General features: G+C 41.9%; 1 protein-coding gene across 1 annotated transcript in view; it reads left to right on the top strand.

Annotated features, from left to right (window-relative positions):
• The window catches only part of NIPAL2 (NIPA like domain containing 2), a 46,997-nt gene extending 19,242 nt beyond the window's left edge, over positions 1 to 27,755 (top strand). The window contains exons 4-11 of the mRNA XM_035546351.2: positions 9,275 to 9,334; positions 11,342 to 11,463; positions 17,033 to 17,129; positions 21,308 to 21,443; positions 23,820 to 23,908; positions 25,636 to 25,699; positions 27,009 to 27,103; positions 27,420 to 27,755. Coding sequence (XP_035402244.2) covers positions 9,275 to 9,334; positions 11,342 to 11,463; positions 17,033 to 17,129; positions 21,308 to 21,443; positions 23,820 to 23,908; positions 25,636 to 25,699; positions 27,009 to 27,103; positions 27,420 to 27,514 — 758 coding nt within the window. The 3' untranslated portion in view covers positions 27,515 to 27,755. The remainder of the gene's footprint in view (positions 1 to 9,274; positions 9,335 to 11,341; positions 11,464 to 17,032; positions 17,130 to 21,307; positions 21,444 to 23,819; positions 23,909 to 25,635; positions 25,700 to 27,008; positions 27,104 to 27,419) is intronic.
• Positions 27,756 to 27,985: the final 230 nt, after the last annotated feature.

Genomic DNA, 27,985 nt, shown 5'->3' with positions numbered 1-27,985 from the left:
GGGACCAAAAGGGACTAGAAATTTCCTGGAATGGTTAGCTTATTTGTGGACATTATCAAAGTTGTTGATTTGTTCCTTCACATGCAGATTAATTGACCTTTAGCAGAATTATTTCTATCCCTAGGACTCATTTGATGCAATCTTAGCCTTTACTTGATGATTGTTTGTTTTTTTTGTAGTTAAGGTATTTGGGTATGAGATGTCTTGATTCTTTGATAAAGAAATGTACATTTTAAAAGATGTTATCATGTTGTGCTAATGCAGAGCAGAGTGGACAGGACGATATATAGAGTGTATGAAAACCAGAATACAAGGTGCAGCTGTATCCCTTGGTCAAGTTGCTTCACATCCACAGCTGAAACACCCAGGGTTGAGATATCACAACAGCTCCGCACACACTGGAGCTCATTCGCTTGCTATTGACAAGTGATAACATTTCATGGTCTGTGTCTAGCTACCAGTTTCATGCTTGGAAGCAACACTGTGGTGAGCGATTCTGCATGGGGAGGTAGAAAAGATGAATTATCTTCCCTGTGGACTGTCTGGCTGTAGTGGAAAGAGGCAGCCAAACATATGTGGGTGCAATTTAGCAATGAAGTAGTGGGGGAAGGAAACTGCAGGCAATTTACTGTAACCTTTAATGTTAAACTATTGCAGAATTTTGCAGAATGAGATATAAAACTGCTGTAGTTCACCGTTGTAGGAAAGATTTCTCAAGGAAAGGAATGAGATATTACCTGAGATGAAAATGTAAATTAACATGACATATCCCATTGTGATTTTGGTGGCAGTAGTTATATCTTTAACAATTGTAGACATTTCCAGATGTTTCTGAACATAAAGGGACTTGATCTAATTTGTTGCCCAAACTGAGGAAAATGCAAATGCATCTAGCAAGAAGAAATGAAAAGCATTGGGAAGGCAAAAAGTTACATTGGTTATTAGGCTACTACAAAAAAAAAAAATATTTAAGATGATTTTTATCTGGGCAAATTCCTTCTTCCTTACCTTTGCAATATGTGAAGGAACGTTGCATCTGTTTCCTTCATTCTCCATTTCTCCTTACTAATAACAAGTATCAAGAAACCATTTTCCTTACCGTTATATTTTAGCAAAACTCTCACCCACTTTTTTTTACTTTTTTTTTTTTTAAACTGACCCCAAAATGCTTATCCTGCAAGACCCCAGAAAGCACTTCAATATCTTATTTTCCATTCCCACATATCAACTGAGAGTTTCCCTTTCATAGCCCAAACAACAGAGATATCTGAAATTGTATTTAGTCTAGCAAACATTCCCTTAAGGAAGGGAAAGTAAAAATGATGTAGACAGCCAATTACAACAATAACTTCCCAGTAACACTTCCTACCCCTAGATACTTCCCTGTCTTCTGAAATTAGAGCTAGAGAGACAGAGAGAGAGAGAGAGAGCATCCTTTTAATATTAATGGTTCGTCATTTAGAACAATGAAAAACTGACCAAGATACGTGCAGTTCAGCTGCTAACAACTGTGCAGAGGATGGTTTAGGAAGCAGGTCTTCCAGTTTCAAACATCAAGAAATATTTTTTAATTAAGTTGTGACATCTTTTAGGTGGGGGGCAGTGGACTTTGCACAGTCTAGTCGGCTGCTCTTTTGAGGGATTGTTGAATGTGCAAATTTTCATAAGTTATTTTTCAAAATGAAGAAATTAAGCACTTGTTAACAGACTCCAAATGAGTATTTGAACATTAGGTCTGCCCTTCTTATAAGCACTTTTTTTTCTGAATTTGGTGTCAGAACATCTCAGATGGTAAGAGCTGGCTCCATCAGTTATGTTGGGTACTCAGTACCTGTGGCCATGCAGAGGGGAGGTGTGCTTCATGCTATGCCCAGTCATCAAGGGGACTCTTTGAAGCTTTTTGTTACTCTGGGTCTGCATGGAAAGTTTTCTTCACTTGGAAACCAGGGTGTGGGGAGAGGATAAGGCACATTGCAGTCTCTCCAAAACAGATTTGGGCTGTACCCATCATGTATCTCCAGACCTCTGAAATAGGAAGCATCCTGGGTCTTAAAATAGATGGAGCCAACATCTATTATGCTCTGCTACCACATTTAACTGCATCCAACTGAGTTTTGTGTTTAATCCGGTATCAATTAAATAGTGAAAAGTTTTTGTTTTGTCCTATTGAGCTGGGTGCTTCTGATGGATGTTTTAGAAAGAATCTATCACCACAGACCATGAGTTGGCATGACACCAGTAGATTTTTCTTTTTTCTTAGAATTAAGCTACAAAGACTATATTTTCCTTCTTACACAGTGGAAGTATTTCTGTGTGTGGTTGCAATGATGCAAGCCCTACATCTGTTCAGGGTTTTAAATAGTTTGAGAAGACAGCAGTTGTTTTCTTCAAGAGGAAAAATTGGTAAATTTTTAATTTAAAAATGGAGGAGTAATACATGTTTGATGTGATCATTAAAAAGCTTTTTATACTTAAAAATTAAAAATCATGTTTTACATGTAGCTTGGGTAATTTTAGACTCCTGTGTTTTTTTGCTCATTCTCTTGCTTTTGCTTGCAGAAATAACTTAGAGGGGGTTGGATGAGGAGAGGCCAGTGGTATCAGAGATGGGTTCTTATGCAGTTTTCCTTATTCTCTAGAGATTTTTTTTTTTTTACATTCAACTCACTTAGACTGACAGTGTTGAGATCCCTTTGCATTTTTGGTATGCTCCTTCTATGTAGCTGTGGGGAAAGATATTGCTTTAGACTTTGAAAACTGATATCCCTGATGGTGCTTTAGGGAAAAGATTCTCAGATATTCTTATAGAAATGGACTTCTCCTACTCACTGTAATGTAACACCTTTGCGGTCCAAGACCGTGGGATTTTGTGAACTCTTGGTAATGAGGACTGGGAAACATTCACCAAACTATTCTTTAAAGTGCTCTATTTGTACTTGTCTAGAAGATACAACAAAAGGATTTCCATGGTCCTTCCTTCTCTCTGCAGTGTGTATGTTCTGTAATCCAGTTTCCAGAATTAAGTTTGCCTTAATGGTATCTCTCTTGAGCAATTCCTCTAACATTTTGCTTGCTTCTTTATTAGGATATTGACAGTGGGGATGGGGAAGAACATTTAATGTCCTGTCCACCACTTTTTCCAGTAGTGATATTTAATCATGTTGGAAATGTTACATGTTCAGTGTGCAGAATAGCTACCAAGAGGTCATGCACCAACTGACTAAATTCTGTAAAATCTTTGTTTTTATTTAGTACACCATTAATATCGCAGAATCACAGAATGGTTTGGGTTGGAAGGAACCTTAAAGCCCATCCAGTTCCAGTCCCCTGCCATGGGCTGGGACACCTCCCACCACACCAGGTTGCCCAAAGCCCCATCCAGCCTGGCCTTGAGCACCTCCAGGGATGGGGCATCCACAGCTTCTCTGGGCAGCCTGTGCCACTGCCTCCCCGCCCTCTCAGTGAAGTATTTCTTCCTAACATCTAATCTAATCTAATTATCTTCCCTCTTTTAGTTTAAAGCCATTCCCCCTTGTCCCATCACTCCACCCCCTGACCAAGAGTCCCTCCCCAGCTTTCCTGCAGGCCCCTCTTTGGCACTGGAAGGCCTAAAGGTCTACCTGGAGCCTTCTCTCCTTCACCCTGTCTTCATAGGAGAAAATATCTATCATATAAACTAAGAATAGGCTTGAGCGTTCATTTAGCTGTGATGAACTTGTTCCTATATGTCTTGGGCAGAGCTAGTGCTCTGTTTAACCCTAGATATGTATTCTTTCGTCTTCTCCAAATTTGTGTTAATCCTCCTCTGGCACAAAACTCTGATCAAATGTAATCAATGATTAAATGTAAACAATGATACAGTGATCAAATGTACTACCTGCCTCATCTTGTCTCCAGATCTTCCTGACTGTGTGGCATGCTACATTGGCTTGGATGGATTAAAGCATCTCCTACTGATTCTCTACCAGGACGGTCCTGAATTTCTTCAGCTCAGAAGCTAGAGAGAGGACTGAGGGTCTGTCTGTATAAAGCACACTATAAGGTCACATTTTAAGATGTGATCTTCCCCAGCAGCAGCAGCATGCTCACAGATTGAGTACTCCTCAGCAATTGTAGTGTGAAATCAGCTGGGTGATCTTAAACTGCTTCATAAGATGGAGGCGACCCTTAAATTGCATAAAACAGTGTAAATGCTTGGACTCAAAGTAAAATGTTTTCCCTATTTCACAAATTGAGACAGGTGCAAACAGTAAACAAATCTTCAAATCATGCTCCTCCTTTGGTATTTTATCCACATTGCTAGTGAAATGAGTACAAAAGAGTTCTGCAAAATGGATGGTTTTGAGAGCCTTTAACAAATTGATGTGATTTTAGCTTTACTACCAATCACTTAAGCTTAACTGAGTGAATATTAGAGGCTAATATTCATTTTGTGTGTCTATTGACAAGACAAAAGCAGCATAGGTAGTCTGTGTATTTATAAGGACAGTACTAATCTATTTAAACTAGTACATAAAGCTAATCTAAGACTTTAAATGCTAGTATATCCTTCAGTTTTTTCATTTCAAGTTATGGACAGTTATGAAAGTAATTAGTTAGGGTAGGGCCTGATAATAAAAACAAAGGTAAAAAGGTGAGATTCATAAATAGGCTCAATACCAGGAAAACAATTTAATAATGAAATATTATATAAATATTTATTGTATATATATACTATATGTATATATAATTATGAAATATTTGTGAAATAGTTTTGGGTGGAAAAATAAGTAGTAAACACTTTTTTGGATTGGAGAAAATCCAAAAAATACACTCTAAGGATCAGTATGTATTTTCTGTCTTTAACTTCTATTCTTGTATATTACTCCTTTCTTAAAAACAAGCAAACAAACAAACAAGAAAAAAAAGCCTAAGCACAGATTTCATGTCTAGGAGGCAGAGGAGTTGTTTTGTGAGCTGGATTCTCACCCTTCAGTGTCTGCTACTGGCAGAACCCACATATCATGCTACTCTTTATTTATATTTCTGCTGGAGAAAACCTGCATATGGAGATAATCTCACACTATCACTCTCCTAGGAGAATCAGCATCTGACTAATTTATGTGTAGCACCATTACACCTCTCCCTTAAGGCATTTAATTGCATATCATGCAGAAAATGGATGTTTCCTATCCTTTTTTTTTGTTTTTAATTTAAATTGAAATTCGCGTGCTGTGGTAATAGACAATGAATACAAACTAGACCATTTTATGCAGATATGTGAAAAGGCAAGGTTGTTTCAACATAATGATTAAGCTCCTGAACAACCCCCCTTTTTTTTTTTTTTTTGCATTTTCTACCCGATAGTTTTTATCATGATAATTTTTTTTTATATTTTCCATTTGAAATATTAATTCCATATTTCCAGATTGAAGAGCTTCATGAGCCTTCAGAAAGGTTAAACTGTAAAGATACAGATATTTTAACAACCTATTTACGTCTCAATTTGTGGATATTAATGTAAACATGATGCAATGGAACCCAGAAAATAATTCAAAGACTTCATTAGGATGTATTTTCATTTGTATGGTCCTCCATGTATTTGCCCAGGCTTGAATCTGGAATGTTCAGTCCCTAACAGAACACCTCCCAGATTTCTCTGCCCTTCTCTTGGTCTAGCAGGCTCGCTGCCACTGCTTTCAGCAGTAGAAACTGTGCCTGGTTTTGAAAATTTTACCTCAATAATTAGTTAATAAGCTAAAAATATTCTGATTCAGCTGAAAGCATACAAATGTTCTCAGACAAACAAGGATGCAGTCTTTGCTTCAACGACTTACAGGCTGATACTTTAGGCTTAGGGTTGTACATGTGTAGTATTGCTAAAACCAGCCGTTCAAAAACAATGAGAGTGTAGAACAATGATAAATTGCTTGTTGTGTTGCCAAGCTGTTGTCAGCTTATGCTCTGACACGATTTTTTTTTTGTTTGCCTTTCTGCATTGTTGAATTCAATTGCTGACCAATTAAAAAAAATCAGAGGCTATTCCTCACTGACATGGATCTCGTTCTCTATGACTGTCTATAGCTTTTTTTTTTTTAAAGAAAAACAGGCAAACAACTGAAGAGTTGCAAAGACACAGTAATACTTTTCAGCACAGCAGTTGCCCAACTTCCTTGGTCTATTCATTCATAAGGTTGAGGATAATGTACAGTGATTTACTTCCCGCATCAGTATAAAGTCAGGGGAGAAGGATGCCCACAGCTCCTGTGACAGAGGGGGAACAGGAGGACCTCGGCATAGGAAAGGGAAAATGGTGGCTAGGTGGTAGGAAAGGCTTTAACCCGTATATCTGGTGGGCTTAGTTGTGGCCTCTGGCTGCCCACTCACTCTTCTGCCAAGGGTTGAGACAGTTCTGGGGTAACTCAGGCTGGAAGGGGCCTCAGGGTGCCCCAACCTCCTGCTCACAGCAGGGGCAGCTTGGAGGCCACCAGGCACAGAGTAGACAGCAGGGGCCATGTGATTGTCAACCAACATATTGGCTTGAGAAGCTAATGTCTTAAGCAGTGAAATGCACCTGAGACTGTGAACTGGAGCCCTGAGGAATTCAGGAAGAGGGGCAGAGAGCTGTGAGGGCTGCACATTTCTCCCCAGGCTCCTGGGGCTCACAGGTTCCTTTCACACCCCTTCTCTTCTATCCCATTGTTTCTAACAAGCCTCTGCCTGTGCTGGGACAATCTGCCCTTGGTTTGTTTGATCTAACCTGGCTCAAACCCACCCTGCCAACTGGAGAACATAAAAGGTTGTTTAAAATTCAGACTCACAGAGCTTAAAGCCCATAAAACTACAAAATAAAAATAAAATTTAAATAATGCGTTAGACAGTGTATAATAACAAAGTGCTATTTTGGCTGTGCTAATGTTGCTTGCTTGGAATTCAGTCCCGAAAGTAGTAGCCAGAACTTGCCAGATGCTAATCAAACTCATGCATGTCCTCCAGCATCTCAGCCACTCTGTGTAACAGTTCTCTGCTTCTTCACTTGGATATACCACTCTGTTTTTCTGCTTCACTTGAATGCATACGAAGTCTTGGTGGCTTACCCACCGGGACAGTTGCCTTTTCTGTTCAGTCTCTGCCCTGGGTTTTGCTCTCTTCCCCTCCCAGTTGCACCTCCCCTCCTACTTCAGGTTTTGCCAATTCCTCCCATCCCAGATGGCCTAATGTATGTCCTCAGAACCTCCTCTTTTTTTAGGTTCCTCTACATACCACACATCGTAAAGTGCATTAATTATACATATATTCTGTTAAGCTCATGATCTCTTGTGCATTACCAGCTATCTCTGGAGAAAGAGCTTGCAGCATCTGAATGCATTATTAAAGCGGATGAGACTGAGTGACAAGTTTCATTATCTGGATGTATTCCAGTGCCTGCCTGTGCCCACTGCCAGCCTGAGAGCTTGTGATCTCCCCAGGCTGCCATCTCCAGAGAAGCAGGCAGTGGAATTTGGGGCATAACTCATCTCACCCCAAATTGGATGCCAGTACTGGAACTGAACTTTAAATTGCATTTACTAGATCTCTGCTGAACGCACTGAGAGCCCAGAAAATGGGGCAGTCAAAAAAAAAGAAAAAAAGAAAAAAAAAAGAAATCACTCAGGTCATTAAGCAACAGGTCTTTGCTGTTACAGTGGCTGCCTACAGGGGTGGTCTGAGATGTAGTTCGGGAGAGCTCTGACAGCAGGGAGACAGAGCAGTAATTAATTCCTGCAGTAACTTGGGTTGCTGCTACTTCTTTCCTGGCTTTTATCCTCTTTCTTTTCTGAACCTAGGTAGCTCTGGTATTGCCAGTGTTGCCTGGATACCAGTGTCTTTTCTCCAGGAAAGTTGTCACTGAAACACAGAATAAAGGAAACTGTGTCAGGTAGCTTACTTTCAGTGAGGTGCTCTCAGTTAGAGATTCTTGTATTGCTCTTACTCATTTGTATGGGTCTCCATCACTCTTCATGCTGTTTAAATTTATGACTTATGCTTTATCTGATTTTTAACCAACATGATGCTGAATTCCAGTTCTGTTTACCTCTTGTTCTGAACCTTTTTTTATATATCTAGAGTACATCTAGTAGCTAACAACGGATTAATTTTTGCATCAGAACAATAGAGATAATGAAGCGAAGATGGTGAAGAAAAGATCTGGTATTTCAAGAATAAACCAATAATTTAATGCTGTAGGCAGGAACAGAGCTCCTGTAACAGCTTCCCATGATTTAGGTTCAATGTACCCTTTCAGAGTCCCTCCTGAGCAGTCATTCTCTGAGAGGCTTCTAAATGAATCTGATATTACCAACACACCTCCCCCAAAGGCCTTTCTTCATCTCTTCTGGACAGGAGCTTTTCAGCCTCTGTTGCCTCTCCTTAGAGGTAGATGCTCGAATGTTGCCTAATGGAATAGAGCCACCTCTCACAGGTGGCTGACAGTCTCACCCATCTTAAGTCCAAACCCCTTCTCTAGCATGTGTCCACACCAAGCTGCTTACCAGAAACCCTGTCGTGATCACTGTGCTGCTGCTCACCCGCTCACCCAGAAGAGGCTGGGCTGGCAGCTGGCTCTGGGGAGATGTGAGACCTGGACAAGGGAAAGGGTCGCCTGGACCCCAGAGGTCATTTCCAGGGCTTACTTCCATTTTTCCCCCTCTTTATTACAAGTCACTCTAGAAGACCATGGGCAGCACTTCTGTAGGGTATATATGCTAGCTCCCCCACCTGCTTGTTTGCAGACATCAAGACCAGTCTCTTAGCTCATTACAAATATTAAGTTTTTGCAGTGGCTTTCTTCCTCTCAGTTGTACTGCTGCTACTTCTCTTGCAAGCCTCTAATCCACTGAAGTCTAGAGAAGCAGAAATTTATCTCTCTGTGGGGAAAATTGTCTTAAGCATGTCCATGCAGTAAACTGATGGTAAAATAGGGAGTGGAGCAGTAGGGCCGCTCAGTGCCCAAGTTTCCCCACACTTCCAAGTATGACTGAATGAGGGCAGTTTATGCAGTGTCTGTGTGGGAGATGGGAAGGGTATTGCATCCCTGCAACCATCTAAGTGCCTGCTGGATGTGTTTAAAATCTTACAAAAACTGAGTGTTGGTTGGTTGCTAGAATGGACTCGTGTCTGGTTATATCGTGGTATGGTGCAACAACAACAGCCTTGAGATATATTTATTCTTGGCCCAGGGCAGCTTTTTGTTATAGCACTTGATATTCTATCATATATTTAAAAGAAAAAAAAAGTCTTTATAATTCTCTTCTAGGTACTGCATTTATTTCTGTCTTATTCCTAAAGCAGACCATGAGGGCTGCTGATATATTGGGTAAGTAAAGCGTTTGCTAATATGGACATGTGTGTTGCCATATGCTTAGCAAGCTGTAACTCTCACGCAGCCCCCCACCTTCACACTCCCACTTCACCAAGCAAGTGTTTTGAGGCAGATACTTACAAATTTGGGAAGAGGTGACAAAAAGAGGGAGAATCTTCAATGCAAGTGAAAAAGACTGCACTCCCAAGTCCTCTGCTTTTATAACCATAATTCATTCCTTATGTGTCTTTCTGCTCAAATTTATTTTCATTGTCTGCTTTTGCCTCTGAGGTTGTATTTAGTATTATCTTTATGAGTACGACACAATTCTAATAAAAACAATGATACTATTGAGTTATTCATTCAAATATAAGATTTTTTTCTTACTGCATAGACATTGCACAAAAATTCAAGCCCAATTAAAAGTGACAACTTCCCTTTTGGTATTAATTTTATCACTTCAAAGAGCAAATAATCATGTCAAGAGTTTTGTTGGGAAACATGGTCTTCACTGCAAAAGCATGTCAACTTTTTGTGCGTGTCCAAGATTTTTTTGTATATCAAAACTGCCCTGCTTGTAATAGTGAGAGACAAGCAGATTTCAGGGTCTGGGATTTACACCAAGCCGTCTCGACAGGGACAGTGCACCTGATGTGGTCATGGGGCACCTGGTGTTACTGTGGGGTTCCTAGCATCTAGGCTTGTTTGTCCATACTATAACAAGGACATCCCAGCTGTTCTCATGAATGTTTTGGAGAGATTTGTTCAGTGTTGTTCCAAGGATACTCTATAATATTTATTTAGGTTTGGGATCCAGGTTTGCCAACTCAGCTGCTACATTCAAAATACTTCCCCCCGCCCCAACCTGATCATGTTTCCCTTATGGCCTTATACATTGTGTGTTTCTTTAAGTAGCGTTCAGCACTGATTTATTTTATTTCTGTGAGTTAGACTTTGCAAGAAGGATTTAACAATGTTGCTACATTCCATAGGAATGAGCTGTATGATGGGAAATATGGTGATGTTTTTGCAAGCACATAAATATAGAACAGTTCTGCTTTTCCAAAGAAACTGTGTGCAATAGCAGTGCCAGCAACGTCCTCCGGATGTGCTTTGTTTTGTATGCCTGAGCATTGTATTCCATACCAATTTATAGGTTTGCCAAGAATTTTAAAGATTAGTTGAAAAAAAATTGACTATCTAATATCTTCCTTAATCCACTACAGCTTATGAGCTCAGGATCAGCTCACTTCTATCTAGATACCTCAATGAACATCTGTGTTTGTCAGCTGGCTGTCCACAAAGCAGAACTTCCAGATTTTTATTAAAAGCACAATAATGTAAGTTTGACCTTGAAAAGGGGCCCCAGCAACCCAATGGCTGAACAGTTTTTTTGCGAATCAGCTTTTTATAAATCAGTTCATAGGTCTGCAAATGCATCAGGGAGTGGCCAAAATGTTGGCTTCGTGACAGCTTCACGTAAGCATTGGACTGGAACATATCTGTTGCACTTAATGTTTCCAGGGCAGGTCTGTAGCTGGTGCAGACCTCTGTGACCACAGTGACTTCAGGAAAGCAGTGAATATTTGTGTTGGTTAATGATCTAGCTGTCTGCCTCAGTAAGCAACCTGTCCTTTCATTTTAAGAGAAGTTTATGTGACCAGCTTTGTGCCCGTGAGAAATACAAAGGATAGATTCTCTTTTGTCATGCACTTGGTATTAGAATTGAGCATATTGGAAAATGTGTTGCTGCATTGGAACCCTAATCCATGAGGCTTTACTGAAAGCTTTTTTCATATTTCCAGAATCCTTTGGATCTTTAATAAAAACTATACCAGATACGTTGGGTCTTTATTAAAAATTATAATAGATAGGACCACAAATGCCAGGCAGTCCAAATACCTAAGCCCAGATCTGATTAAATGGACTTCAGTTTTCTTCTGGAAGCTATTTCCAAGTGATATGGAGAGCGATAACCATGATTATGTGTAGTACCAAAATAATGTTCCTTTTTCTTTAAAGGAGGAACACTGACAGTAGCAGGGACATACCTGTTGGTGACATTCGCTCCAAACGTACCCCAAGAGCTCACAGCAAGACGAGTACAGAATAATTTAGTAAGCTGGCCTTTCTTGGTATATGTGGTGAGTATTTGGTTCATACTCCTCCTTAAATAAGAAGAACTGGGGTTCTTGGGCTTTTTGCAGCATTATGAATTAGCGCCAGAAAAACTGCTGCTGAAGATACATGCGTGGTTCCCTGTGTGGTTATCATAGGAGAGAGAGCAAGTCTTTGAGTCATCATCCCAGTTCCCAAGCTGAAAATCTGACAAACCAAAAGATGTCTTTGGAGCCAGGGGAAAGTCACAGTTGTGCAGGACTGATGAGAAATAAAGATTTTATTTTTAGTGGGCTTGAGGGAAAACCTAAATATTGGCACTGCTTATATTTCCTATGTAAGTGTTCATGCCACACTGTCTGCATATACATATTAGTTACAGTGCTTTCCTGGAATTTGATGAAATTCAGATTTTGAAAATTAGGCTATGTATCCTCTTGATCCTGCTTTATTCTATCATAACACTTTGTTTTATCCCCATGTTGCTGAGGCTGTCCAAAAGGAGTTTTGTATGGAGCTGAAATGTGGAGAGATGGACTGCTTCACTGCCACTCAGGTTAATCTGAACCTGAGTTTGAATTCAAACACAAAAATACCATTTTGATTAAAGTATCTGTATACAAACTTCAAATTCCATTAATCTTCTTTGATGTATCTAATTAACATCAGGAACAAGACAAGAGTGAGTAGGAGGAATTTCTCCCTCTCTTCCCCTCTGGAATGCTGAAAATTTGTTCCTCCAGCTGAATGTGGAAGATGTAATATGGGAGTTTCAGAAGCGGTTACTTTTTTCCCAGTACAGTGCCTCACGTGGGTTAGATTATTAGCACACAGGTTTTTCTCAGTAGGAAGCTGAGTTAGAAAGCCACTGAGTAGACAGACTAAGGATCTTAATCTTTTAGCCAGCCTGCAGGCTTTCAGTGCATCTTAACTATCCATGAGACTACTGGTTAAGCGGAAAGTACACGCTAACACAAAACAAAAGTTGATCCTCTTGCTCTATTTTTGTGTATTTTCAAAGCTCCTGAAAGTTGGCGATCCAGCTCAATGAAAGAAATTAATGATCATGCTCCCCAGATCATGGCACACACTTTCAGTCAGGCAATGCCCAGAAGTTTTGGGGTGCTCAGTAAGATTATCTTCAGCCTCAGCAGGAGCTTCAGAAAATCCATGGAATTAGCAGAGGGAGAGGGACTCTTTTAGGAGGTGTTTCAGAACAGGAGGCTCAGTTGCTGCTTGCTGGAGGACCCTATCTTTTTCCTACTGAATATACCCTTCTACCATCCATTTCCACCTGTAGGTACCAAAACAGCCTGTCATTTTAGGCACCGACTTTGAACTGCTGCTTTACTCTTTTGTGTAGAGATGGTGGAGGGAGACAACCCTTCATCCACCCCCATTACACCAGAAATTTCTGTGCTGTCTGGTGTTCACATTTTCTTAAAACTAACAGGTAGCTGAAAAAGAGCTTTTCCCTATCTGAGGACATTTTGACTTTGTTTCAGGAAGAACACAGTTGAATGCCTAGGAAGACTGTCCTGTATTCTTAGGAGAAATTATAGGAGGTGATGGGTAACCCCTGGACTTTCTTTCTCCTCCTCTCCCTTTTGCCTGCCTTAGCCAACGTGCAATTCTACATCATGGATTACAGGGGAAAATGGAGCAACTATACAGCAAGTCTTGTTGTCTCAACAACAAATCAAGCTTGATTTATTCCTTCTGCTTCCTGGATTCATCTGGTTTGAGCTTCTTGTGTCAAAAGAAAAGGGAGGAGTGAAAGGCTCCACAAGAGACCCTAAGATACCAGCCTGATTAGCCTGATATGCTGCTGGAAGTTCAAGCAAACCCTGCTGTAAACATGCTGTTTGGACAGGGAGCTAGCTCTTCGTATTTGTTTGTAAAATTTCTAGCACAGGTTGACTGCCGATGTATAAAAAAGCACAGCAGAAGTTGCAGAGTTTCCAGTATAAATATATAGAGAGACAGTACAGCAGTATAATGCAGTCCAACAGTCTTTCTAAAAGTAGCCCTGAAGTGTGGTCTGCTGAGAAATACAAAGCCCCAGTGGTACAAAATGTTCTGTGTGGGTGATAAACCATCCCCATGTGGCACTCCACTGGCATCAGAGGAGTTCTGCAGAAATAGCCTGTAGTTCCCACATGAGACAACTTTGAGTCACCTTCTGAGGCTTTGCAGTAGCATACTCATGTCTGAGCAAGAATCACTGTCCTAGCTTGCTTTTTTTCATTTTTGTTTATGTGCACTTTGAGTCACTACAGAAGACATCAATTATGGATGTAGCTCTTAGGCTTCCCTAAACAGTAGTGTAGCGAACACTGGGTTGTTAATATTTAATCTCTGTAAAATTGGGTTCAAAGCATTTCTGCTTTTCCTTCAAAGTGCCTAGAAGACCCTCCTGGTTCATTGGTCCCTGTATTGCTATATGTCCCAGAAAAACTGTTGAGGCAGACAATGTGGTATTTTGTTCTGGTGCCTTCTGGTAATGCTTAGAAACATGGAAAACATCACAATTCTAAAAATGTTGATGATGTGGGCTTGAGGAGACTTCAGTACAGATTAGTTATAATAGTAAAAATGATTGTAAACAGGTCAAGTTCCTTCAGTTCCTTTAAGCAGAATATATGAAGCTGATAAAATCTACACGCTTCCCATTCCTGGTCTCTATATTTAACACGATCACAGCTATCAACTATGAGACCGAGCACCATTTTGGGTAATTCCCATGACACAATCACAGGTAACAGCCAGTACACCCCAGGAGGTCCTGTTGGGAGCCATACACTCCACTTCAGTGCAATGTCCTCCCCCTTGTCTGCTGATTCAAGGTGACCTGTTGGTGGGATGAGGAATTTGGCTTCTAGGCAGTGTGAGGTGAGAAATAATTGTTTGATTTTTATGCTCAGAGTGCAAGAGAAGAGTTTTCTTGGTGGGTTTGTTAGCATTGGCAAGAGACGAGCTGATGACAGGATGAGGACCAACATGGATGGAGCTAGCAGTGGCAACATGCTTCAGCTGAGACTGGTGGTGCTCAGCACTACCTGCCACTCTGGGGGCTGGGGAAGAGGGTGCTGAGTGCCAGAGCTGGTGTTACAGAGCACTTTGGGCTAGCAATGATCCCTGGGCTTGTTCTGTGGAAGATTGTTTGAAATTTAAGTGATAGGGCAGATAATGGTGCTTCCTTTTTCTCGTGTGGTGATTGGATCTATCACGGTCGTCATGGGGGAACAAAATGGATCAATACCTGAGGTGTAGCTAGCTGCTTACAGCAGGGCAGTCTCATGGGTTTAGCACACTCTGTGACAACCAGTCCCAGGGGCTGGGGGAGGCAGTGGGTGCCCAGGTTTGCACCAGCACCAGGGGAGCAGGTCCTGCAGGGTCCCTGTCCCCGGAGCACCACCCTGCGTGCCCGTCATGGAAGAGGACACCTGGGACATCTCTGGAGCTTCTTTCTTAGCATGGGTTCCTTTCCATGTGGGGAATATTTATTTAGCACAGCTTTCTTCCATTCTGTTAGCAATTGTTCACTGTCAAAATAGCAACTGAAGCAATCTGAAGGCTGTTGTAGCTGCAGCTGGGTAACATGATATTTCCCTCTGGTCCTAAGATGTGTTTGCCAGGGGCACAAACAGCAAATCTGCTACCTTTACTTCTCCTCTTGAGTTCCCTCAAAACCCTGTCGCAGTTTTCCACAGGGAGGCCAAGATGAACTCACAAGTCTTCAGTTCCTAGCATGACTTCTACCTCGTTTCCCAATTCAGACATAACCAGAGTTTTGCTGTTGAATGAAGATGCAGAGGCTGGCAAAGTTCCTTGGTGTGAGACCGAGGCAAAGGCCACTTTTCTACCATATGATGTCCTGCCTTTCACCTCTGGGTGCAAGCCTGAGGGGAAGGGAAGTTGCCCTGGAGGGAGAGGAGAACAGCACTCCACAGGAGATTGCAAATATTACTGAACCAGGATTAGCCCAGGAATGCATTTTTTTAACCAGCAGCAAAATGCTTTCTTATATTCAAACAGTTTACAAAAACAAACAAACAAACAAACTAAATCATTTTTTTTTATCTCGTGATAAACACTTGTTGTTTGTTGTTTTTTTTTTTTAAGGAAGGCGGTATAAAATCCAAATTTGCATTTGTCATGTTTTGAGATGCAATTGTCTCTCATCTGCCTTTGGGAGCCAGGGATCAGTGTGAAGGTAAATCAAAAGTGAATAGCCATGCAAATCAAAAGCATAGCTATGTTCTGTTCTTATTTTTGTACACTACTAAACTGAGGGAGGTGTGAGTGTGGTACAGAATTTTAGTTGCTAAATGTAGCTGATGACTGCTTTTCTAGTGCACTCATTCTCCAAAATGAGAAATTAGCTATGTTGCATTATATAACTGCTGCTGCGAACCGCTCAGTTGCTTCTTTTGAGATTTCAGCAGTACAACACCCAGATTTTTTTATTCTAGTGCTGGGTGAAGAGTGGAGTGGCATTATAAAATATAGAATGGCATGTTGGTGACGGAACCAAGGGGCGAGATATAAGGATTTTCTATGGCTTGTTTCACTGGTAAAACAATGAAAATAACCAGACTCAGTAATGATGACATTCTTGTTTTCTGTCTAATTTTCCCCAGTTGATTACTCCCGATGTGCACAAACTTCTCTTTCTCCATGCAGTCTCTAAGTCACCCCTCAACACAGATGTCCCAGCGTTCCTGTTTTCAAAGCCTTCTGAGCTTCACGGGAGTTTTCTGGACTTGCAGTCCCTGTTTCCTTTAGGCAAAGAGAGGCATTTGGGCAACTGCCTTATGCCGTGGGTTGGAGGGGGAATACCCACACTTTTGAGCCGTGCAGAGCTGGAAGCTGAGTCGCTCCCCGGAGCCATTTCATCTGCCCAGCCTTTCAGCACAGAGAAGGGCGTAGTGGTGACTTGGGCAGCTGATAATAGCAGGGAGCTTCTGCCCAGATGATGATGCAATGAGACACGTTAACAGCAAGTCAGTAAATTTAACCGTCTGTCAGATGTTATTGAGGGAGCAAGTCTGGACCGTGCATAGTGTAAGGAAAACTGCTTTGGCAGCTGCAGATGTCCTGCAGTGTGGTCTGCTAGTGTGTCACTGAGCTTTTCCAGGTAGGCTCCTGACAGGTAGCCCACGATTTGAGAACCACCACAGGAAATAAGTGCTTTCTCCATTATGATGTATGGCAGAAAGTCTGAGCAAAAAGACAGTGCTTTGGGGGATTTTCCTGAGTAGGATGGGGGAGAAGGGCAAAGAGGGTAGCAAAAATAATTTTGCTTGTCACAAGGAGTGACGCTAGCAATACCATAGCTAGGAGGAGAGGCTGCTGTTCCTCCAGGTAAGTAGGAGGAACTTGCTTTATAATTCCTTACTCTGTAGGAATTATAAACACAGAGGTTCTGTTAAAAATGTTTCCACTAAACATGGATATCTTTACTGTCACCTTAAAAAGTCTACCAGTGAGAAAATACAGCTAGAATTGCAAAAATGAGACATTTCAAAGACTTTGAATGAAACATTTATTACACAGCTTTACAGCTCTAACTTTCTTCTCTTTTATTTACAGATTTTAGAAATTATAACATTCTGCATTCTCCTCTATTTTTACAAAAGAAAGGCTGTGAAGCACATCATGATTTTGTTAATGATGGTAGCACTACTGGGTAAGAGCATATTATTCACTTTAATGTTCTTGTCTGTTACTTGATGATTCCTTGTCATTCAGTCCCCCCAGCTAGTTTAGATTAGGGCCACTTCAAAGTAGTGTGCTGAAGGAGAATCACTGAAACATTTCACATCATTTTGCTGTGGTCTTTTTGAAGAGAAAAGCCAATTATGGAACATAGTTTCTGTGCTTATTGCTGGGACTATTTCTTTTTACAGATTTCCTTATATGAATATGGTGTGTGCAAGGGTGCTCTGAACCTTTTTTTGCTAACTATTTGACTTTAGATCTTAGGGAAGCAGACTGCTTGAAACTTTGTTTTGTAGAACAGGCCTAGCTGTGAAAATCAATTCTGTAAACCAGGGCAGTTTAAGACCTTGTAAGCACACTGTAAGCGTATGCAGTGATACCCCATGTCTGTATGGGAACTTTTCTTTGAAGTATCTATGCCTGTTTGCATATGCAACATTTGTACTTTACCACCTTTCTGGAAGAATAACAAGAATTCAGTTTGCCCTCTGATTCATGGTGCCACCAGAAAACAATCAATACCCAGAGAAAAAAGGGAGGTCATTTTACCAGACAGTTTTCAATAAAGTCAAATTTGAACCGGTTTTGAAAAACGTCAAGAGGCTATCTCTAAAGTTCTGCTTGCAGGTGTATATTAAGAATTTGCTGAGCCCATATCTTCTCCCATCTTTGTCATGTAAACTTGTCTATGAAACCCTGATGGGACACCACATTTTTCTGGTTGAAGTGAAAGGTGTTTGAGCTGTGCCATTGAAGTCAATGGTTATCTTTTCACTGAGATCAGTGGGGCATGTATGAGCCTGCAAAGACCTACAGAGCATGTTTCTAGTGGAGGTCTTCCATATTGTTTTGATTAAACTAAATTTCAGTAAAGTTTACCAGTTACACTATTTAGATGTAACTGAATTTGAAAAAACCCTTGCAGGTTTATCAGCCACCTTCCTCCAGATCCCTGCCTGGTTTCTTACCCAGATGAAAAGCTCAGACTTTCTTTCAGATCTACCTTTTTGGGACAGTCCACCCATGAAATTTCCCAGCACCGAGAACATTAAGGTCAGTAGCTCTGCAGGACCCTTGAAGGATTTCCTTGCTCCCTGAATGAGGAAGAGACTGAAGAGCCCCCAAAAGCTGTCAGTCTGTTTAACTGTTCTTGGTTTAGAAGAGAGAGTGTGAGCCCAGCCAACCCTCAGCTCCTAGCACGGGGTCTGGCAGCTCTGGCAGAGCTTGCAGTGTTTTCAGCCCTGCCGTGATGCTGGGCGATGAGCCTGAAGATCTCAGGATGGATTTCCACACTCAACTGATGCAGTTTTGGGCAGACCCACCAGGAAGGCTGCTCTGGGCTAAGTCTGGGAGACCTGGTCCTTCAGGCTGTGAAGCCTTGTGTGCTTATTATGCTGTGGAGCCTTCCAGCCCTGATGCCACCAGTGCCAAAGGGACACGTGGGGCTGATGAACAGCAGCAGAGCTGCAAACCCATGCCCCAGCACGCACTGACTGCAGCTTGGTGGTCAGGCTGAAATCAAGCAAAAACAACAACTTCAGCTGGTGGCTGCTGAGGTTTTGGTGGGCATATGCAGCTTCAGGAAAAATGTGTCATTATTTCTGCTCTGTTAGAAAAGACACAAACAAACAAATCCGGGTTCATGGGAACTTTTGAAATCCTGACAATTCCCTCGAGCAGGAAATCCAGAATTGTGGCTGGCTCCAGCTCTTGCAGCTGTCTTGGTGCCTGGTAGTCCCTGCAAAGCCCCACTGCTTCGTATCTGACTTTGTGCTGGGCAAAGCCATGGGATGCTGATAGGGGGCTCCAAACCATCCAACATGTTCACTGCCCTTGGAGGGCCTGGCTGCAGGAGAGGCAGACAAGGGTGGGAGGCTCCATGCAGAATATTCTCAGGGGCAGCTTCTGGAAGGGGATTTCTTCCTTTTTTAATATCTGAATAGACACGTTCCCAGTGGAGGGTTCATACAGATGTAAATGAGATGTAGAAAGGTTTCTTTAAAGAGAAGGCAGCTTTTGTGTTTCATTGGATATTAAAGCTGCTTTCATTCTGAAGAAAGTACAGAGGTGATTGTAAAACCTGAAAGTATTTTGCTTACTGTAAGCCTGCAAGTTCATTTGGTGAGAATTATCTTACCTCATGTATATACTGGGAGTTATCATAAGTTTGGAGAGAAATATTTCAGATTAAAGTGGGATTTCTGAGTTTCCTGCTGTAACAGCTGGAAAGTGACATCATTTGTCATGCTAGCTTTGGGGGGATTGTTCTATCAGAGATAGAAAAACCATTTCCGAGCTTTTGAAACCTGTTCCAGTGCAACATTAACTAAAAGAGCATCCCAAATTTCAAACAAACCAAACCAAAAACAACAACAACAAACAACATAAACCAAAAAATCCTTATGCTTTTTTTTTTTCTGATTTTTATTTATTTATTTATTTTTAACTGTAAGGGTTAGAAACTGCCCCTTCATCAGGAAGAATTTTTCAGCAATCTTTACTCTTAGTTGGACAATTCAAACCACTGATTTTTACCTCTAAGTGTTCTTTTACAGTAAATAACTATCCCATGTTACAATGCAAATATCAGTTTTTGTGGAGGTGGGGCTTGGGTGTATTTTTTGGCTTTTTATCATATCATCAGCCCCAGTACAGGCTAGGATTTGAGCTACTCTGCTCACTTTTACTGCTGTGTTTGGTAAACCACACCACCTATTTCAATTACTGCGCAGGAGGTGAAGCACTAGGTGCAAAGGTTGTCATTAAAGCAGTGAGTTTCATGATGGGGAGCAGGATCATCACCAGCTATATGCAACTCTTAAACTCCTCCTGAACTTTCGGACTTGCTGTAAGAAAAAGGCTTGAAATCAAAACCCCAGACCTGAATCCATTCCTCTCCCCCCACCTTTTCTCCCAGCCCCTGGCCTGAACTCTTTGCACAGTGCAGCTCTCCTTGCCAATCTGAATTTCTGCAGCGAAAGGAGGATGAATCAGACACCGAAATCCAACACCCCCCAGCTCTGGAAGAGGGTGGAACTGGATCCCAGCTGGGGGACGGTGCTCCTGACTATGAATTACCTCTCTTCGAAGGTCATCTGTGCACCCTGACTCTTCTTACCATTTTTAGTTTGTTTTGAATTTGTTACTTTTTCCTTGCAGTAACCACAGCCTACTTGGTTTTGCTTCAACAAACCAAGAGCGCTCTCCAAAAGGAAATCTAAAGTAACTCTGAGCTCAGCTGTCAGCCCCTTTTCCAAAAGATGTGCATTGCAAAACTTCTCTGCCCTGGTGACATACGTATCAAAAGCATTGTCTGCTTTCTTTTACAGGGGACTTTTTTGTGGTGATGCACTGACAGTGACTAAATAGATTGAAAACACACTATTTTGGGGGCTAGATCCAGAGAAGGTCTTAAGAGCCTGGCCCCTGAAATGCAGTGCAGACCCCTGTGTTTGCTACCTGGAATCTGCACGTAACCTGTGGGGAGAGTTAGGTCCTTGGTGACGTGATCCCAAAAATCAGTTCTGACCTGCTTTGACCATCTCCTGTCTCAGCAGAGAACTCCTGAGGGTGAGCAGCTATTTTTGGCTGCTGGTGTCACAGGCAGGGTGCAATTAGGTGTCCCAGCTGCTCAGCATGGATAACGAGACCTCTCAGCCCCTCTGGTGAATAATGCAATAAGGGCTCCAAATTAGCAGCTGGGGCTAAATAAAGTGTGTCTGGGAGATGTGGAGGCTGTTGTAGAACCTCTGCCTGGTAGCCCAGCATTTAGGGCATGTGCCCAGCAGTGGGAAATGGATGCAGTTCTTTCCTCGACCGCAGCTCAGCCTCTCTCTCTCACACGTATACACAGTACCACCTTGCAAGGTTTTATCAGGCTCTAACCTCAGTCACTCTGGGGAAACTTGGGACAGATGCAGGGTGGCAGACTCCAGTGCTAAAAGAACTGCAAAGCACAACACACGTGGAGTTAAGATCACTCGGAGTTTAGGCAGTAATTTAGCGAGTGTAGATAACATCACACACTTGTTTTTAGGTGCCCAGACTCTACCTCAGTGTCTCTTAAGCTATCAAGCCTGTGGCACCTGATGCTCTGAGGTCACTGCTGCAAATCCTGCCCTGCTAATTTTTCCCTTTCCCTTTCAGCATCGCTGACGGTCATCGCTGTAAAGGCTGTGGCCAGCATGATAACACTCTCTGTGAAGGGGAAAATGCAGCTCACTTATCCCGTTTTTTATATCATGCTCATTTTAATGGCAACTTCTTGTGTTTTCCAAGTCAAGTAAGTGAGTTTCTACTTATCTCCTAACCTTTGTACCTGTTTATATGCCAGTGCTGTTCAGTACTGATACTGACTCCAGATACAAGTTGCACTTAAAGGTAACAAATTCCTGACAGAGCCTTGACAGATGCATAAATTGCCTGCAGCTGATTATAGTGTTTATTTAGGCTTTATTTCTCAGTTTATAATTGATTAATTACACAGATGCTACCTCCTCTCATTATCGCCTCATACGAGGTTTTCCCAAGCGTAGTTCTTGTTTTGGCACAGGTACTGGACTCGTTAAATGAAATTTATGTTCCTGATACTTTTTTTTGGTTACTTTCAGAAATCTTCATTGTTGAATACTCAAATGGCCCCATTTACCCTCATTATGCACCTCTTTTCCTTAGCTTATGTTACTGATTGGACTGGAAGAGAGTTTACCCTCACTATCTCCCTGCTTCTGTTAAAACTGCATGTTGCTCTTTGCTATCCTGTATGTCTGTAGTTTTTTTTAGGAAACAGTTAGCTTTTGGTGAGCGGGGGACATCAGAGTTTTCCCTACTGGCCTCTGGCCTGTTAAGTGATTGTTTTATGCTGCCTTTGCAGATTGCTGGGGGTGGCAGCTTGGTAAAATATGACTTGCAGCTGAACAGAGGGTCCATTCCCTTCATGCTGGTCCCTGCGCTTCAGGTGCTGATAGCATCATTCAGTAATCTCATCTAGACTGCTCCAGTGTTTACTTGCACGATTATTTTCCAGTAGAAGAGCCAACCCAGCTTTCCCGTGGCAGAACACACCATTCCCATGTGGAATCAGAAAGCCCGTGAGTTATTGTGCAGTGACTCTCCATGGCTGAGTCAGGAACTCCGCTGTAACAGATAATGGAGTGATTTACATCCAGCTTGTCTTTGCGCTGGGAGAATGGCTCAGGGCATTTAAAATAGGACATAAAAGTTTGGTAAATAGGAAGCTGCTGAATTAACCTCTCCTTGCCAATTCTTTCTTTCTTTTGCTGGGTCAAAATTAAAATGTGCCCATTTCATTCCCTGAAGTCAATGTCTCTTCCACTCTCCTCTGTTGGACACGTTTTCTAATGGAGGCAGTGCTGTCAGTCTAATTTTTTCATTTTATTTGTTTCCTCTCTTATTTTATTTGACTGTCAGGTTAGCTTACAGCAGCCTAGGCTGCTACATCCTCCTGGATTCAGTGCTGGGCCTTGGTATCACTATTTTAGTCCTTGTGACCGAGTTTGTTGCAAATGGGAGAAAATAATGAGGTGTTTTCAATGACTTCAAAATCCTGACTATCCTGTGGATATGTAGGATTTCTTTATTTTTAAAGCACCATGGAGACTGTTCAACAGTTGCTAAAATAACCGTGCAATTACTTTAATGGCTAAAACAGATCCAAGCTTGGATTTTTACTGTTCACATATATTGTACCAGTGAAACATTTAAGTGTGGTTCTTTTTATAGATTTTGAATACACTCTGCAGTCCCCTGATTTTTCTCTTTCGGTTTGAAATTCCCTGTTCATATAGCAGAGTATCTGTTGGTGCATCCGAGAGTTCGCACTCATGATTCATCACCTCGTGGGTACATGTTGATAGCTCTGGTCTCCTTACAAGTGGGTTAATGCTTTGGCTTTTTGGTCCACTGATGCAGACTGTGTGGGCTGCTCCATGCCCAGTGTTATGGTCCTGCAGGTTTCTCTGCAGTTTAGGTTCATGTGGTCCTGCACGCTCTTGCCTCACCCTTCTGGTGAGGGTTTGTATCACCTTTCTGAGGAGGAAGGCAGAGTTTCCAACCAAGGCTAGCAGCCACCTCTCTGGACTTTCCCAGCAGGACAGAGTGTGTCTAGGGTGTGATTGCATGGATAAACATACAAATACGTGTTTTAGCCAAGTTGGATGGAGCAGCAACAGCAATGTGGGTTTCAGCTAAGTGAAACAGTTCCTATGAGGACTTGTACACATGTCCATGCTGGAAATATACCCTTACACAACCTGTTTAATTTAGAGTGACTTGTCCCTGGCTGCTTGCAGGCAGCACTGCTTCCAAGAGCTGAGGCACACCATCGGCAGCAATACCCGAGCATTCCTCCCTTATCTGTGGCGGACAGTTTTTCCAGCAGTGCTTCAAAGGTCTCTCCAATGGCAGTCTACGGCCAGAAGAATCCACTCCAACCTTCTTGCTTTGCCTTATTTGTTTGTACTCTGCAGCAGAGTCAAAACCAGAAAGTAAATTCAATACACATACCCATCTGTCAAGGGCTATTTGCTGTCATGATAAGAAATGGTCACACTTATTGAACTGACAGAAACTGGCTAACTTTACTTAAAGTGCAATGAACATCCTGCAGCCATGATGTGCAATAACACTTGTTTTCCAGGTTCTTGAATCAAGCAATGCATCTGTACGAAGCAACAGCAGTTGTGCCCATTAATTTCGTGTTCTTCACTACGAGCGCCATTGTTTCAGGTTGGTTCACGGCCTTCTGTCTCTACAAAATGATTTTCTACACACCAAGTTTTCAAGAATCACTGTCTCTGAACAGGACCACAAACCACTCATGTTTGTCTTCACCAAAAGTTTTTCCTAAATGACAGGTGTTTATGTCCTGAAAAATGAGTGAGTTCACAACTTTCAAAGCAAAATAAAAATCATCGAATTCTAGCATTTCCAGAATTGATATGTACAGCTTGCTATGCCTTGCTGGCTTACTAGAATTACCTGCATTTATCTTAGCCTCGTCTTGACATCCAGCAAATGCATTTACCATGTGCACGCCAGCCTCCCTGTATCCGAACTGGTAGAGTAATTTTAACAGCCTGGCAAACTACTCAAATGACAACCAGCTGTGTTTCATAGTAGTTAGTGTATATTCAGTTTCAGAAGGTGGAATTCTAGGTTAAGTGAAGGAAATAAAATGACTCCAAAGGCCTTTTAAGCATTTAACATTTTATTCTGGGTGAGAACTCTGAACTCGGTGCTGTTAAAGAGGGACTGCAAATCTTGGAAATGGTGTGGAGTGTAAGAACACGAGCAGGGAGGACGACTAAGATGCTGTATCAGCAATGAGCCAAAATGCTCGTGTTGTTATAACATTTATGACTCATTTTAACACACACTGGGGGCTTTCCTGTCATTGCTGTGCAGGAGTTTCTCATGCAGAGCTGCCATTAATGAGAAGGGGAGTTAGCTTCGTGCACAGATTGCCTCGGCACCTGTGTTAGAGGAGACCTACACTTTGTGACTGAGAAGAGACTTTCGCCAAAAGGGGGTTGCATTCTTGCAGCCATATGGGGAATTTGGCCTTGTGCCTCCTTAAGAGATCAAGTACCTATTCAGGAATGGCTTAATAGCTTTGAGACTGGATACACATGCATTTGCACCAGGTTTGTTAAACCAGTGTGGGGCTTAGAAGAACAAGCTCTGCTGAATCTTGGTGGGGTGTTTGTGGAAGATACCTCCTCTCATGATTCCCCCATCCCGATCTGCAGCCTTTGAAGATACAGTCATGCTTCAGTGGCTCTGGTTCACACTCTGGTGTTTCTAAGCAAAACTATGCTCATCAGTGGTTTAAAGCTAATATACTTGGCTGTGAACTGGGGCAGCTGAGATCCAGATACACATCTGGTTCTGTCACCTCCACTGCAGAGGTGCTAATTCCTGTTAGAGGGGTGACCAGAAGAGTTAGTGATCCCTTCAGCCGGAGAGATTTGGCAAACTTGGCTGCTGGAGCCTTTAACTCGGTGTAAACATCAGGGACACAGCTAGTTATCGAAAACCTGTTCCCAATTGTAGCTAAGATGTCCACATGGTCTGTTGGAGTGGCTTAACTAAATCCACAAAGAACCTGTTAGCTGTACTGGTACGACTCTGCTTGCGAATAAGACCTTGAGTTTGACCTGCATAAAAACTGTTGCTGACAATGCAAAAAAATACCTGCATCTGTGCAGTTACTAACACTGCACATGCTCCAACCTGATAGACTAAATCTTCTCCAGTCCCTTGCAGTATCTCGAGAAAGCCTAGATAATGGAATATGGGCACATAATGTGAACCCACAGCTACGTGTATTAATACCATATTTGGGATTTTTTTTCTCCACTTGAGCATGACACTGCTCGTGACCCTCCCAGCTGTAATTCATATCACTTGGAATCCAGTCAAGATCTGCAATTCTTGTTTCTGTCACATTCCAGGGGTCATATTTTATCAGGAATTCCAAAGTGCAGCTTTGCTGAGCGTGTTCATGTTTCTGTTCGGGTAAGTGTGTCGGCCTAAAATCTGCACTAACGCTTCTACTGCAACAGCACTGCCTCGCAGAACCCCTTCTTTTCTCAGTAAGAAGAAACCTGTCTTGTTATTAAAATATTATGGAATAGCCATTATAGTAGGATAAAAAAACATTAAAGGAAAGATTAATATCTGTGCTTCGGGGGTTTGGAGGCCTGGTTTTGAATCCAAATATGTAAAAATGTGAGACACTTATGAACTACTAATCCCATGATGGAATGAAAAATCAGCAGCATGTGTTCCTCCTGCAGGAAGGAGAAATCACTGCTCTCTACCAAAGATCATGTTTTAGGGGGTGCTGATACAACTGCAAGGAATTTCCTTCCCTGTTACCTTCCACATACGTGTCCGGCTGCCCTTTGCTGCCATTAGGTGTGGGCAGTTCTAGGAGCTGCTTGCTTACAAGGGCCTTCCTGTGCCAAGGAAGGCACAGCATGTCTGGTGAAAGGTTCAGAGCATGCTAAGAAGCTGCTGACAATGCTTGAAGAAGGCCCCAAGTGTTGTGAGAGCAGAGATCTGCTGGCTACCAGCACAGTAACAACTCAGAGGACAGGTGAACATTACTCGAGGGTGGGTGTGAGATGGTTAAAAGCACCTCCCAGAACTGCTGGACCTGTCTTGCCACCAAGCTGTCAAACAGCTCGGGCTGACAGCTGCAGACATCTCCATCCTCTGCAGTCAGGCTGGGGTAGGTGCACAGACCTGCGATGCTGTTTGACTGCAGGAAAAGCGACAGAAAATGGAGATGAGCAAATTCAACCCAGGTATTTGGCAGGCAGGAAGTAGCGATCGTGTGTCCAGCACAGAGCGGATAGAAGATTTATCTGAGCATAGCAGTTTCTCATTGCTCCTGGCTTACAGCTTGCCCCTGAGACATGCAGTCGAACGAGAAAAACAACAGAGATGTTGATTGTCTGCAACAAGCCTGAGTTGTTGATGAAATTGCAAATGCTAGAGTGCTAGTTTAGATGTTCTGAGAAGATTTGCTCAGGGATTCAAAGGCTGCGGTCTCACACTCGCAGGCATTTGATTAGGTATACGTTACTGAAAGTGTAATTTTGTCTGCGGAGCCTTTGGAACCGATTGTAAAACTTCAGGAGGCAAAAACTAGTCTGACAGGGAGCCCAAGATGAATTTATACAGCTGCCAGGAAGGAAAGTTTCTTTAAAAACTGAGCAGCTCGGGTTTGGAAGTCCTTGAAAAAGAAACATGGGGAAAGATTCTCATCTTAGATGCAGTGAGCTGTTTCTAATAATACAATGCCACTGTTATTTTGCAGTTGTCTCCTATCTTTCCTTGGTGTATTTGTAATTGCAAGAAATAAAAAAGAGGAGCATTTACAAGTTCCTTATATTGACTGTGGACATATTCCTGGTAAGTAGGGCTTTTTTTTCTGTCTCTCTGTTTAAAAATGAGATATCAGATAATGGAATGACCTGGGAGAGTTGAGTCAGAAATGTGCTCTAGTTGCATTTAAAAAATATACTGTTCCCTTAATTTCTATTCCTGTTCCCAACAGATTTTTCAAAGAATTTTTCAGAGTTTTTCCAAGCTATTGTTACAACCAGTCAAATGAAAACAATGATTACTGGAGCAAGGAATGTTTAAATGATGGATTGGTGGGGGATTTGTTTTATTAAAATTCTTCACAGAGTTGTTGTTTTTCCCTTCTCTCACCCCATTTCCTTAGGACAAAAATTGACAGGCAAAATACAACCAGATTCTTATAGTTCATGCTATGGCACTTTGAATAATGAAGATGACTCGGTGAAAACTCAGAGCTGAAAGAAGAAAGCACCTTACCTTCCATTTAATGAGAGGAACAGCACTGGAACAAGAATTAGCAACACCTTTTCATTGGACATATTTGAGTCGACGTTGAATTCAATTCCTGCATGTTGATGAGTCATAGCATTATTTAATCCTACTTAATTTATCCTCTGGCTGTCCCAAATGTGTTTTGAAGATAAAGCAAGCCTTAAGAAAAACTAAATATCCATTAATGAATCTGAACATTCTCATAGTATAAATGCCTCTTAGTGATGACTGGGGATATTTTTAGAGTTTTAATTGCCTAGAAATGCAAATAGGTGCATAAAAGGATTTTAAAATTTGCTTTTGAAAACCCCCAGATGTGCACAGATGCTTAAAGACAAAGATGGGAAATGAGGAGGATTTTCATAAGAGACTTCAAAGTATTCGGCTGTATGTCTACTACCTTTAAAAATCTGATCCTTCCTGTCCGTGAGTCAAAAA

Source organism: Cygnus atratus, chromosome 2 (assembly GCF_013377495.2).
Source record: "Cygnus atratus isolate AKBS03 ecotype Queensland, Australia chromosome 2, CAtr_DNAZoo_HiC_assembly, whole genome shotgun sequence".
Lineage (NCBI taxonomy): Eukaryota > Metazoa > Chordata > Aves > Anseriformes > Anatidae > Cygnus > Cygnus atratus.
The sequence above is the reverse complement of the archived record's forward strand: the minus strand, read 5'-3'. Positions and strand labels throughout refer to the sequence as shown.